At 46.5% G+C, this 15,130-nt stretch overlaps 1 protein-coding gene across 1 annotated transcript; it reads right to left on the bottom strand.

Moving 5' to 3' along the window:
* Positions 1-5,459: 5,459 nt before the first annotated feature.
* On the bottom strand, positions 5,460-14,938 carry LOC135524643 (trimeric intracellular cation channel type A-like). The gene is made up of 6 exons (XM_064952355.1): positions 14,450-14,938; positions 11,616-11,772; positions 11,198-11,382; positions 10,942-11,029; positions 10,417-10,534; positions 5,460-6,403 (listed from the first exon to the last, which is right to left on the bottom strand). The coding sequence occupies exons 1-6, from the start codon at positions 14,571-14,573 to the stop codon at positions 6,191-6,193; spliced, it is 885 nt and encodes a 294-aa protein (XP_064808427.1). The 5' UTR covers positions 14,574-14,938; the 3' UTR covers positions 5,460-6,190.
* Positions 14,939-15,130: the final 192 nt, after the last annotated feature.

The following is a 15,130-nucleotide window of genomic DNA, read 5'->3' as shown; positions in this document are numbered from 1 at the left end:
GTTCTTATTTTCCCTTAGACTTCTCTACGGCAACTGACAAGTAAAGGTATGTGAAGTCAGGAGCCACTGTGTGAAGTCTGGTGTGGTTCAACCAGGTCGTTTATCCAAATTCTTCCCCCGTCTTCAAGTAGGACAAGGGAAGGCTCCTGCAGCAGGGTTTGGAGAGTCAGAGAGAGTGGGATCTGTCTCCTCTCCTGCCTGTCTTTTTATACATCTCTCCTAGAGTGACATCACCTCCGCCCAGGAGGTCCTCTGGAACCCTTCACTTTGGAATGTCCACGTAACACAGAAGCCCACTGGCCCAAAATCATGGTGCTTTCGGACAGAGTCCTCTCAACTTTGATTAAATGTAGACAAGATCCCACGAATAACATTGGGGAAATTGCTACCTAAATATGATCCCCAATCAGAGCCAACAATAAACAGCTGCCTCTGATTGGGAACCATATCAGGCCACCATAGAAATACAAAAACACCTAGATGACCCACCCTAGTCACTATCACGCCCCAACAAACATAGAGAATAAACAGCTTTCTATGGTCAGGGCATAACAGTACCCCCCCCCCCCCCCCAAAGGTGCGGACTCTGAAAACCTGACTCAATAGGGGAGGGTCCGGGTGGACATCTATGATGGATGACACAGGACGTCGGGGTCGGCTCCGGTGCGGGGCGCATCGCTGGAAGCTCTGGACCATGGGTCATCGCTGGAGGCACCGGACCGTCGCCGGAGGAACCGGACCGTAGATCGTCGCCGGAGCCTCCGGACCGCGGAGGTTCCGGACCGTGAAACGTCGGCTTAAGCTCCAGGCTGGGAACGGTCGCCGGAAGCTCCGGACTGGGAACTGTCGCTGGAAGCTCCGGCCTGGGAACTGTCGCCGGAAGCTCTGGACTGGGAACTGTCGCCGGAAGCTCTGGACTGTGGAGGCGCACTGGAGGCCTGATGCGTGGGACCGGTACCGGTCATCACAACACGTTTTGCCTGCTGGTAAGCCTAGTCAGTTTAGCAGCTAAGTTATCAGCTCATCAAATAAAGCATTAAGAGAGAAACCAATAAGCAGCACAAACTGAAACTAACCATGTCTTAAGTCTTCAATTCTCAATTAAGTTATAATGAATTTGAATGATTAGTATTTTTTCTGATCAAGTTGTCTATTGGGTACACCTCTTGGACATCACAACTTCTGTCAAAATAAAATGGGGACCCAGATAAACTCCAGTATTTGCTTGAACCATGATTTTAAAACTGATTGCATGGGAAGCATGGATTTGTGTTATCTGTTTTGTTTGCCAGTGATGGAACCAACAGATGTTGGTTGCATTCCAGTGCAGGCACCCCTGAGGCTTTCTGATGCATGCACCTTGACTGGCTTTCATCACATCCAGTACATTAATCCTAGCTCCCTCCTAAACCCTCTACAATAGAGAAGCTTCCTCCTGGTCCCTCGCTGGAAAAACAAATCAAGAAGCCCTGATTTCTGTCTTCACTACTAGCTTGAATGCTTTAATAGTGATCTCAGAAGGGAAACAAAACTACACTACATTTGACTGTGTCTTTGCCTCTCTCTACAAACAGTTATCAGTCAGAGGGTAAAGAAAAAGGGAAGGCATGGGGTTGGCTTCAAGGCATCTCTTTCCAAAGATGTTGATGTTTCTTTGGGATTTTTGGACATGGACTGAAAGCTTGGCAGGAAACAAGGTGATGCATGACTTGTTCCCTTAGAAGTCTCCTTTGATGATCCAAGTCCAACTCTGGAAAAACGTTAATACCTTTCTCTAGTTGTGCATTTAAACTTTTAGCCAAGCTGCCGAAACTGAGAGTATAATGAATCTTTTAAGGTGTCCTCAGCTCTCTGTGCTGACTTTTGGGTTCACTTGAAAAAGAGCATTGTTTTCTGTATGTGAGATGGGACTGAGGTGCATACAAAAGAAGCTAGAATTTGTATGAAGAGGGAAAATAAAGGGAATGCTTGTTCTTGGTCAGTGATCTCTTCTGCTGTTGTGAGGTATGTAAGTGTCAGGGGTCAGGGGTTGTGACCTTCTGTAAAGTTTATCAGTGATGGTTCATTAGCCGTACTACAAAGGACAGGAAGTGAGACAAGTGCAAACAAACACAGACATAGACATTTTACATTTCAATATAAAAACAACATTTTATAAAATAATTCCTTACTATGTTCCACAATTCTGTATGAATGCATAGCTTTCCACCTCATACTGTAACGGCGTTCTTCGTTTGTCGAAAGAAAGTCGGACCGAAATGCAGCGTGGCGGTTACTCATGTCTTTAATGAATGAAACGCGGTACATGAAATAACTGATACAAATACAAAACAACAAAACGGAACGTGAAACTTAATTACAGCCTATCTGGTGGAACTACACAGAGACAGGAACAATCACCCACGAAATACAAAGTGAAACCCAGGCTACCTAAATACGGTTCCCAATCAGAGACAACGAGAATCACCTGACTCTGATTGAGAACCGCCTCAGGCAGCCAAGCCTATGCAACACCCCTACTCAGCCGCAATCCCAATAACTACAAAACCCCAACACGAAATACAACAACATAAACCCATGTCACACCCTGGCCTGACCAACTAATTAACGAAAACACAAAATACTAAGACCAAGGCGTGACAGAACCCCCCCCCCTAAGGTGCGGACTCCCGGACGCACCTCAAAACCATTGGGAGGGTCCGGGTGGGCGTCTGTCCATGGTGGCGGTTCCGGCTCGGGACAGAGGGGCAGCTCGGGACAGAGGGGCAGCTCGGGACAGAGGAACCCCAGCACTGAGAGGAAGCCCAGCCAGGCAGTTGAATCCGGAAGATCCTGGCTGGCTGGCGGTTCTGGCAGATCCTGGCTGACTGGCGGATCTGGAAGAGTCTGGTTGACTAGCAGATCTGGAAGAGTCTGGTTGACTAGCAGATCTGGAAGAGTCTGGTTGACTAGCAGATCTGGAAGAGTCTGGTTGACTGGCAGATCTAGAAGAGTCTGGTTGACTGGCAGATCTGGAAGAGTCTGGCTGACTGGCAGATCTGGAAGAGTCTTGTTGACTGGCAGATCTGGAAGAGTTTGGTTGACTGGCAGATCTGGAAGAGTCTGGCTGGCTGGCAGATCTGGAAGAGTCTGGCTGGCTGGCAGATCTGGAAGAGTCTGGCTGACTGGCAGATCCGGAAGAGTCTGGCTGACCGGCAGATCCGGAAGAGTCTGGCTGAACGGCAGATCCGGAAGAGCCTGGCTGACTGGCAGATCCGGAAGAGTCTGGCTGACTGGCGGATCCTGGCAGACTGACGGCTCTGGCTGCTTCATGCTGACTGGCGGCTCTGGCTGCTCCATGCAGATTGACAGCTCTGGCGGCTTCTTGCAGACTGACAGCTCTGACTGTTCCATGCAGACTAACAGCTTTGGCAGCTCCTTGCCGACTGGCAGCTCCTTGCAGACTGGCAGCTCCTTGCAGACTGGCAACTCCATGCAGACTGGCAGCTCCATGCAGACTGGCAGCTCCTTGCAGACTGGCAGCTCCTTGCAGACTGGCAGCTTCATGCAGACTGGCAGCTCCATGCAGACTGGCAGCTCCATGCAGACTGGCAGCTCTGACTGCTCCAAGCAGACTGACAGCTCTGGCCGCTCCATGCAGACTGGCAGCTCTGGCTGCTCCATGCAGACTGACAGCTCTGGCTGCTCCATGCAGACTGGCAGCTCTGGCTGCTCCATGCAGACTGACAGCTCTGACTGCTCCATGCAGGCTGACAGCTCTGACTGCTCCATGCAGGCTGACAGCTCCTTGCAGACTGGCAGCTCCTTGCAGACTGGCAGCTCCTTGCAGACTGGCAGCTCTGGCTGCTTCATGCAGACTGGCAGCTCAGGCTGCTCCGAACAGGCAGGAGGCTCTGGCAGCGCTGTAGAGGAGGAAGGCTCTAGAAGCGCTAAACAGGCGGGAGACTCCGGTAGCGCAGGAGAGGAGAAAGGCTCTGATAGCGCTGAACAGGCGGGAGACTCCGGTAGCGCAGGAGAGGAGAAAGGCTCTGATAGCGCTGAACAGACAGGAGACTCCAGCAGCGCTGTAGAGGAGGAAGGCTCTAGAAGCGCTGAACAGGCGGGAGACTCCGGTAGCGCAGGAGAGGAGAAAGGCTCTGATAGCGCTGAACAGACAGGAGACTCCAGCAGCGCTGTAGAGGAGGAAGGCTCTAGAAGCGCTGAACAGGCGGGAGACTCCGACAGCGCAGGAGAGGGAGAAAGCGCTGGCTGCGCTGAACAGGCGAGGCGCACTGAAGGCCTGGTGCGTGGTACTGGAACTGGTGGTACTGGATCGAGGACACGCACAGGAAGCCTGGTGCGGGGAGCTGCCACCGGAGGACTGGTGTGTGAAGGTGGCACAGGATGGACTGGACCGTGAAGGTGTACTGGAGAGCCTGAGAGCAGGACTGGCACAGGACGTGCAAGGCTAGGTAGGTACACAGGAGGCCTAGTGCGTGAGGCTGGCACATTTTTCACCAGCCGACTAACACGCACCTCAGGACTAGTATGGAGCGCTGACCCAGGTGCCATTAAATCCCCGACACGCTCCGTCGGACGAATCTTGTACCTAAAGCACCAAGCTAGCAACTCCCTCATTACTCTCTCCTCCAATTTCCCCATTAACTCCTTCACAGTCTCTGCTTCGCTCACCTCCAACACCGGTTCTGGTCTCCTCCTTGGCTCCTCACGATAAACAGGGAGAGTTGGCTCAGGTCTGTCTCCAGACTCAGCCACTCTCCCTCTGAGCCCACCCCCCCAATACATTTTTGGGGCTGACTCACGGGCTTTCCTCTGCGCCGTCGTGATTGCCTCTCCAACTCCATTCTCCTATAGCCCTCTTCGCACTGCTCCAGCGAATCCCAGGCGGGTTCCGGCACTCTCTCTGGGTCGACCGCCCACCTGTCAATTTCATCCCACGTCGTGTACTCCATGCTTCTGCTGTCCATAACTACCTCCTTTCGCTGCTCCTGCTGTCGCTGCCTGTTAACACGCTGCTCGGTCCGTGTGTGTTGGGTGATTCTGTAACGGCGTTCTTCGTTTGTCGAAAGAAAGTCAGACCGAAATGCAGCGTGGTGGCTACTCATGTCTTTAATGAATGAAACGCGGTACATGAAATAACTGATACAAATACAAAACAACAAAACGGAACGTGAAACCTAATTACAGCCTATCTGGTGGAACTACACAGAGACAGGAACAATCACCCACGAAATACAAAGTGAAACCCAGGCTACCTAAATACGGTTCCCAATCAGAGACAACGAGAATCACCTGACTCTGATTGAGAACCGCCTCAGGCAGCCAAGCCTATGCAACACCCCTACTCAGCCGCAATCCCAATAACTACAAAACCCCAACACGAAATACAACTTAAACCCATTTCACACCCTGGCCTGACCAACTAATTAACGAAAACACAAAATACTAAGACCAAGGCGTGACACATACTTTCTGTTTATATGGTAACCGTTAACAACATATAACAATGTCATTTACTATACAAATAAATCAAAATGTCACCACGTAAGAATTTTCACTTGCCTTTATTTATAAAGGACATGCATTTCACTTGTTTACTTTGTAAAAAGCAGCCATGTATTCTTCACATTATATTACTTACTTCATATTCTGTTGTATTGTTTGATTCATTCTGTTGTCTGATATAGGGTCAGATTGTGCTTTTGATCCAATTTCTTTACATTAATGAAATAGGTCTGACAGGGTTTAAACCAAAAACCCATTGATAGCTTACGGCAAGAAGTACCTGTAACAAAGGCCATCCTAAAACAATCAAGTAACTTGCAGTTCACTGTTCACCTCGTGCTGTTGCACACAGTTAGAGATAGTCACAGATGAAAAATAAATACGGAAATAAATATGTTTATACTGTATGTACTGGCTGGAAGGAAGGAAGATTTAAGTGTTTGACTTGACTTCGGTGAGCTATTTACAGAATCCCCATACTGTGTAATATGTCATAGAAAGCACCATTTGCTTCAATAGATTTACTCATTTGCTCATTTGGTAAACATCAAACTGCCCCTTTCCACAGCAAGGAATGGGAGACTCCATCATGTCTAAATAGAAGGCTGGACTATGAGAGGAAATCAGATGCAGTTAATTGATGGGGGACCTTTTTCCCCCCTTCACTGGTGTGGTAGTTTGTGTTCTACTCGGCTTTCTTGGACTTCCTTTTGCGGGTGCCTTCGCTGAGCTCCTCCTTGGTTTTGACTGGTGAGACGGGGGCGACAGGGGCTGGGGCAAGGGTGGCGTGGTGCTCCTCCTCACCACCTCCAAGAGGGGAGCCAAAGAGCAAGTGGCACACCCAAGACTCGATGAGGATGAAGGGAGAGCCGTGAGAGTGGCGGGCGGTCAAGATCACCTAAGAAAATTACAAATCATCAGTGTGAAAATATTAGTTTGCGTAATTTCTAGTTGAGACAACCAAATAACCATAGTTTATGATCACTATCAATTGTGTTTAATTGCTAATACTAATAGTAAATAATAGGATGCCAGAGGTAAGTATACTGAACAAAAATATAAACGCAACATGTAAAGTGTTGGTCTCATGTTTCATGAGCTGAAATAAAAGATACCAGAAATTCTCCATATGCACAAAAAGCTTATTTCTCTCAAAGTTTGTGCAAAAATGTGTTTATTTGTTTGTTTGTTCTCATTTGCCAAGATAATACTGACAGGTGTAGCATATCAAGAAGGTGATTAAACAGCATGATCATTACACAGGTGCACCTTGTGCTAGGGACAATAATAGACCACTCTAAAATGTGCAAAAAACTGGTCTTTGGTACAACCAACTGGTCTCTGTTACAACCAACTGGTCTCTGTTACAACCAACTGGTCTCTGGTACAACCAACTGGTCTCTGGTACAACCAACTGGTCTCTGGTACAACCAACTGGTCTCTGGTACAACCAACTGGTCTCTGTTACAACCAACTGGTCTCTGTTACAACCAACTGGTCTCTGGTACAAATGTCACGACTTCAGCTGAAGTCGGCCCCTCTCCTTGTTCGAGCAGTGTTCGGCGGTCGACGTCACTGATCTTCTAGCCATCACTGATCCATTTTTAATTTTCCATTGGTTTTGTCTTGTCTTCCATCACACCTGGTTCCAATCCCATCAATTACATGTTGTGTATTTAACCGAGTAGAATTCCCCTCATGTCCTTGTTGGTGATTGTATGTTTGTGCAAGTTATGTGTTGGTGCGCGACGGGTTTTCTACCCACTTTGATTATTTTATATATTTTGTTTTTTTGAGTTTTGTTAACTTTTATTAAACGACTCTGTTTATATCAAGTTCATTCTCCTGCCTCTGACTTCCCTGCCATCAACACGCACCAATTACAACAACCAACTGGTCTCTGTTACCCTTCTATGGAGTCAGCAGGAGAATGTACCCCGGCCATGGAGGTGGAAGAGCGCATCAAGGAGCATGCAGTAATACTTTACCATCTTGGTGTCACCATGGACAGATTTGTCCAGACAATGGACCGCTGGGAGAGACAGGGAGTTCTTCCAGCTCCTCCACCAACACAACCGGGATCTCCCCTGAGCGCCCCTTTCCCGCCTGAACCCAGTGGGATCTGTCTCTCCTTGCCACAGGAGTACGAAGGGAGTGCTGCCAACTGCCAGGGGTTCTTCCTTCAATTAAACCTCTATCTGGCCACTGTCCACCCAGCTCCATCGGACCGTGAGAGGGTGTCCGCCCTCGTCTCGTGCCTCACCGGGAAAGCCCTGGAGTGGGCCAACGCCGTATGGAGGGTGAGTGCCTCTACCCTCTGAGGCAGGAGGAGCGCCCAGGATTTCGCCCTGGAGTTTAGGACCCTGGCTGCCGGCGCGGGATGGAACAACAGGGCCCTGATCGATCATCACCGCTGCAGTCTATGTGAGGACGTCCGTCGGGAGCTGGCTTGCAGAGACACCGCCCTCTCGTTTGACCAGCTGGTGGACCTGTCCATCCGGCTGGACAACCTGCTGGCTACTCGCAGACGTTCAGATCGTGATCTGGTGGTTCCATCCTCCCGCACCCCCTCTCCGATACCCATGGAGCTGGGAGGGGCGGTGCGCAGGGAAACCGGAGGGGGTTCCCGCTCGTGCACTATCTGTGGCCGCAGAGATCACACTGACGGTCAGTACCGGGTGGGAATCAAGGCAGCAGGCAGGGCGCTCTGGCGTCACCCCAGGTGAGCTGGCACCATCCTCACCCAGAGTCCTCTGTTGCACATATGTTTGTGTCCATCACTTTTCCTGAGTTTTCCCCGCATTCCCAGCATAAGGGACTCATCGATTCAGGCACGGCTGGAAATTTCATTTATAAAGCTTTAACACATAGTTTAATGATCCCCATTTTTCCTGTGGATGTGCGTTTCCCTGTTCACGCCTTAGATAGTCGACCATTAGGGTCAGGGTTGATTAGGGAGGTTACCGCTCCTTTGGGCATGGTGACGCGGGGGGTGTGATACGGAGAGAATTAGTCTCTTCCTTATTGACCCTCCTGCGTTTCCCGTGGTGCTGGGCCTATCCTGGTTAGCTTGTCCCACTCTTTCTTGGCCACAGAGGGCTCTCACGGGGTGGTCGCAAGAGCGCTCAGGTAGGTGTTTAGGGGTTTCCGTTGGTGCACCTAAGATGGAGAATCCAGACCAGGTCTCCACCGTGCGCATTCCCCCTGAAAAGCCGATTTGGCTCTCGCCTTCTCTAAAAAGAGACCCGTTTTGTGTTTACCCTTTCTTACAGACCTGGCTCTCAGAATGTTAAGGCAGACGCATTGTCCGGGCTGTATGACACAGAGGAGCGGCCCATGGATCCCACTCCCATACTCCCCGCCTCTTGCTTGGTGGTGCCGGTAGTGTGGGATCTGGACGCAGACATGGAGCGGGTCATCACATGCAGAGCCTGCTCCCCCTCAGTGTCCAGCTGGGCATCTGTACGTTCCGTCTGGTGTCCTCGACCGGCTGATCTATTGGGGCCACACGTCACCCTCCTCTGGTCATCCTAGGATCGGCCGGACGGTGCACTGTCTTAGTGGGAAGTACTGATGGCCCACTTTGGCTAAGGATGTGAGGGTTTATGTGTCCTCCTGCTCAGTGTGTGCCCAGTGTAAGGCTCCAAGGTACCTGCCCAGAGGTAAGCTACAAGCCTTACCCGTTCCACAATTGCCGTGGTCGCACCTGTCGGTGGACTTCATAACCGATCTTCCACCTTCACAGGGTAACACCACGATCCTGGTCGTTGTGGATAGTTTTCTAAGTCCTGTCGTCTCCTCCCTTTGCCCGGACTCCCTACGGCCCTACAGACTGCGGAGGCCCTGTTTATTCACGTCTTCCGGCACTACGGAGTGCCTGAGGAAATAGTGTCTGATCGGGGTTTCCAGTTCACGTTGAGGGTCTGGAGGGCGTTCAAGGATGTCTAGGGGTCTCGGTCAGCCTTACCTCAGGTTTTCACCCCGAGAGTAACATATTAGGGCTTCCAAGTGGCGCAGCGGTCTAAGGAACTGCATCTCGGTGTAAGAGGCGTCATTACAATCCCTGGTTCGAATCCAGGCTGTATCACATCTGGCTGTGATTTGGAGTCCCATAGGGCGGCGCACAATTGGCCCAGCGCCGTCCGGGGTAGGCCGTCATTGTAAGTAAGAACTTGTTCTTAACTGACTTGCCTAGTTAAGTAAAATATATATTTTGCCTATGTTTATTGAAAACATAACTCCGTTTCCACAAGGAACACTTGTTGTCTCTTAAATACATTGTTACAGTTGTTGGTTGGTTGGTTAGCTCTGTCAAAACACCTCGAAATAAGACATGGTATCAAGAGGCTGTATCACAACCGGCCGTTATTGGGCATCCAATAGGGCGGTACCCCATTGGCCCGGCGTCGTCTGGGTTTGGCTGGGGTAGGCCGCCACTGTAAATAAGAATTTGTTCTTAACTGACTTGCCTAGTTAAATAAAGGTTAAATAAAATTTCTATACAAAAATCAAGAACAAGATCAAAGGAGTTGAAACGAGCCACTTATGATTCCCCACATAATAGTTTATTGTCATTGTTGCTATCAGTCTGGCTATCCAGAATCACAACAACACAACGCGCTGACTTCTGCCCCATGGAAGCACGCAAATAATTTCCGTGACGTCGTCAGTTATTAACCCATCTATGCAAAGGTACAGTGAAACTGTTCTGGCTTGGTGGCCCAAAGACCTATTAAGACACTTCATGTTGGTGTTTCCTTTTCTTGGCAGCTAATGAATCAATGAACTGGAAAATGACAATTATTTTCCAGAAACGTTATTGTTATTTCATTTGCACAATTTAAGCATATTTGCCCCAATCCCTGAGTAAAAGTATGGTGTTCACTCACTCGTATGGACTTCAGGACCTACCTTGGTAGTAGCCATGAACAGAGTGAAAAGACAGATGAGGGTGCTCTTGGACACGGGAAGTAAGTGTGCCTCCTGAAGTGTAAACAGAATGGCTCCATACAGACTGGCTTTAGTAGGGCTGGAGAGGGAACATTTTATGAAAATAAAGCAAAGTCACATCTTCTCTTGATTAAAAAAACTATCAATTATTACCCATTGGTCAGCTTTAAGAGGGATAGTTCAGCCCAAATTACAAGTGTTTGATATTTTATAGATACCTAGAGAATCAGTCAATGCATTTGAATGCCTTCAAATCAAGTTGTTGAAATACCTGATAGCTTCAGGAGTAATAGATGGAAATATCAATATCAGATTATTTGCTGTAATAGAAAAAAAGTTCTTAAAAAACTAGAACTGGAATAACCTGAGCCGCCCTGAAACAGCTTAGGTTACTAACAACCAGACATCTAAAATAAATCTCTCATGAGAGGAGGCGGCAACACATATCGACGGCTGACCACAGAGATGTAAGGGAAACCAACTCACAATGACATGTTGAGGATTTCATTGGTGTCGGGGCTCCACACACCACGAAGCAGTTGCTCAAAATTGGAAATGAGAGCTACTCCTGACCCTGAGAGGATATAAATAGAAGGTACAAATAATTAGGACAAAGGTCTGTATCTCGCTTCACTGGTCTTATCTTCGTTTTGCCTTCCCCCCTCTGCAAAATGAACACACACAAGGAAAGGCCTACAGGTCGCAGCTGTAGCAATGGGGGGAAGTGCAGTGAGACACCAACCTTTGACGTAGCCGATGATGACCATGATGAGGAAGCCATTATGGTAGGCATGATGGGCATGGTGCACGCCGGCTGCAATTTTACGAGCACGGACAACCTCCTTTAAGGCTACCAGCACAAGCTTTACAGGCAGGAAAGCCACACATTTGTAGAACAGGTTCAGTGGACAAAAAAAGATGAGGTACCTGTTGTTACATTTTAGTGAACAAGAAACAAAAGAGTACATCTTTAATGTTGAGGTGGTGGTTTGGTTACTTAACAATAACATTTTAAAAAATAATTTCAAAATATTTTTTATTGAATTGAATTTGACCTATTTCAACAATCCTAGGCATATACAGACATTGTTTTTGCAGTTTCTCAAGCAAAAACTAAACCAATGATGAAGATTAGAACATTAATAATTTAAAGATCTTACCAAATAATGGAGGCTAGGAGGATGTGGCTGTTGTATTGAAAATAGTCCAGGGGGCAACCTCCGAGCAAAACGTCTGCTAAGATGTAGCTCGCAAAGCAATAGAGCATGGCACAAAGCCAAGAGGCCACAGGGCTCTTGCGAGCTACCTCCACTGACCCTGCAGAAGAATAACAATTTAGATATTTTCTTCACATGAAGCCAGATTATACATCGGGAACACTCATTGTAACTTTCATAAATAATCCATTATAAATCACTATAAATGTTTATAAACGCTTCATAAATGATTTGAAATGTAATAAATACTCATGATTTGTAATGCTGATAATGCTTACAAATGTTTCTAAATGTTAGTAAAGAAGCACACATTTATTCATAGTTTATCAATTGTTCCTTAATGCTTATTCATGACTGTTTTATGGCTTATCGGCACCGCCAAAGCTGACACTCTCTCCTCTGTTCTCCTCCTTCTAGATCTATCCGATGCTTTCGACACTATGACGCATCAGATCCTCCTCTCCACCCTCTTAGGGCTGGGCATCTCAGACTCTCCACACTCTTGGATTGCAGCCTACCTGGCAGGCCGCTCCTACCAGGTGACGTGAGGAGGATCAGTGTCTGCACCACGAACTCTCAATACTAGTGTCCCCCAGGGCTCAGTTGTAGGCCCTCTCCTCTATACACCAAGTCATAGCCTCACATGGCCACTCCTATCATTGCTATGCGGATGACATTCAACTATTTTCTTCTCACACCCAGGTGGCGACACGCATCTCTGCATGCCTGGCAGATATCTCAGCTTGGATGAAAGGCCCACTGCTGAGCCCAGTTAAAGCTATTCTCTGTCCTGGCACACCAATGGTGGAACCAGCATCCCCCTGAAGCTAGGACAGAAGAGTCCCTGCCCATCTTCTGAAAACATACCTCTTCAAAGAGTATCTTAAATAATCCCACAGCATGTTTTCCTTTTTTTTGTCATTTACAGTAGTGAGTACATACATTTTCCTACTTTTTTTGTACTGGTCCCCTGTGGGAATTAAACCCACAACCCTGGCACTGTAAGCACAATGCTCTACCAACTGAGCTACACAGGACACTCGCTGATAGCTACTTAATTGAGGGAAAATGTACTAACTATGACAGAGATATGTGGTTGTCCCACCTAGCTATCTTAAGATGAATGCACTCACTGTAAGTCACTCTGGATAACTGTGTCTGCTAAATGACAAAAATGTCAATGTAAATCAAAGTTATTATAAAGTGTTACGGTGTGTGTACTATTATCTTTTGGTTGGTTATTCCTTAGCTCTCATCCCCATATCACATGTCTACCAACTCCCAACATTGATTGAGTTACTCAAGGACAAAGTTGCAGAGAAGGTCTCTGATCCTTTAACTCATCCATTACTCACTTATTCATTAACTTTACTCATGAGTGTTACTGGTCATGAGGAAAGAGGAATCAAGTATTGCACTACAATCAAACAAACCAAAAAGTAACTTAAAAAGGCCAAAGATGAAATGAAACATTTATGGATCGTTGCAACATTGTGGAGTAAATCAGGATATGTGAGTCAGAACTGTGAAGATCTAAAAGAACAAATGTGATTCTGGGTGGAGGAGCGATTAGCCTGCTGTTTGACAGAAAACTGATCCCTAGAAATGTGGCCTAAAAATACACATTGCTCTATTTATTTTCCTGCCTCGCAAAGCAACTGGTAGGCTTGACATTAACTTTGACCCTTAACATCCCCAGCCCCCAAACTCATTCATGGGTTTCACCATATAGTGAGAACCAGGGAACCACTTCCAACATGTCTCTCAGAGATTGGTTTACATAGGTCTAGATCTAGGAACTCATTCGTTTTTTTCAGACCATTACTGGAGATTAACTAACCCATAATTTGGCTAATGTTTGTCCAAAGAGTCAAAGTAGGGAATCAGAGTATTTTTACACAAGTTTTTATGGGCCACTATAATTTACTTAAGACAAAACGGTGTCAATAAAGTAAATAATAAAATATTTCAAAGTAATTTATCAACTAACGTGCAATTCCTCATTCAGTTTACCATTCTGTGTGTGAACAAGGGAGATCCAGAAGGGTGGATTAGTGCTGGGATTTTATTAAACATATTCCTTTCGAGGACAACATAAGTGCTTTTGCCCATATTCTTTGTTTTCTCGACTGAAAATATGATTGAGTATTGTGGGTTTCACTTCTGACTAATACAATGTCAATGAGGTCTTACAAACATGCACCATTACAAAAGGTCTATGAACAAGCCTGCTCTGCTCTAAAGCAGAGGATAATTTATGTAGTGTGTTGCCCACTGAAATTCTATTTAAGGACATTCTATTTATTGCATAGGGGCCAAAGCTTTGGTATGCAACGAGTCTCTATCAGATTTCATACAATAGACCCTGTCTGTTTACAGGGTTAAATATTGGGAAATGTGAGGTATTAAAGACAACTGGGTTAATCTAACTCATGTTGTGGTTTCTTTATTCTTCCCTCAAGGTATATGCCAAGCTGCTGCTGCAAATGTTATTTATGAGACAAATAATGGGTTAATTAATTTAGCAAAAGTGTATTATGGCTTCCATAGTATGGCTATCAGTTGCCAAAGTATTGCTTGTAATAGGTGCATTTATAGGTGTTATACTTTCCAGAGGTTGACAACTCATATTGGTTATAACATAGTCAATATAGCCATCTATTTCAACGTTGACCTGTGTTATATTCTATAGCCTACATAATTATAAGCTACTCTCAACATCACAATCATTGTTGATTTTTTGAACGTGCATTTATAGGGATAAAAAAAACACTTACCTGGTTCATACTTGAGGTAGAGTATGGACACGATGTAATAAGCAAGATCAAAAACTGGAAACATTCCAATTTTTGAGAAAGTTTGGGCAACATCGCCCAAATTGAGGACTCCCAACACGTCCATGATTTAAAATGTATAACCCTACCGCATGTATTTTATATGATCACTGCGTAACGAGAATGTCAGTTGTCCCGCGACCCGCCACTAAGCCCCTCGTCTTTACGAGTAAAAACTGACACTCAAGCCAACCTATTAATATACCTCATCTGCACAGCCTTATAATTTGTTCTCAGCCGGGAGTTTTTTCTAAGCCAACAGGTTTTATTTGTCAACTCCATTTAAAGGACTTCCCAAACTCGTCGCTGCTGTTGAAAAATGACAGATAGGCTTTTCTTTTCGAATCCCGATTTTTTTAATCAGATATGCATCGCTATAAATTATTGAATCAAATCTTTGAAGGTCAGCTGGCCTAAGAAAGATATTGACGATGTACTATAGTGCTCTGCAAATAACACAAAGACAAAGAGAGAGCCAAGTGAAAGGACAGACGATGCGCATGACACTATGCGGCTTATTTTACTATTACACGTTTTTATATAGGCCTAAATCGTGGGTAGCCTAATTTAATTGGCATTGGACCCTGATGTGAAAAATCGGTACTGAATCGTATGGATATGCTT

Source organism: Oncorhynchus masou, chromosome 31 (genome assembly GCF_036934945.1).
Source record: "Oncorhynchus masou masou isolate Uvic2021 chromosome 31, UVic_Omas_1.1, whole genome shotgun sequence".
Classification (NCBI taxonomy): Eukaryota; Metazoa; Chordata; class Actinopteri; order Salmoniformes; family Salmonidae; genus Oncorhynchus; species Oncorhynchus masou.
This window is presented reverse-complemented; position numbering and strand designations above follow the sequence as displayed.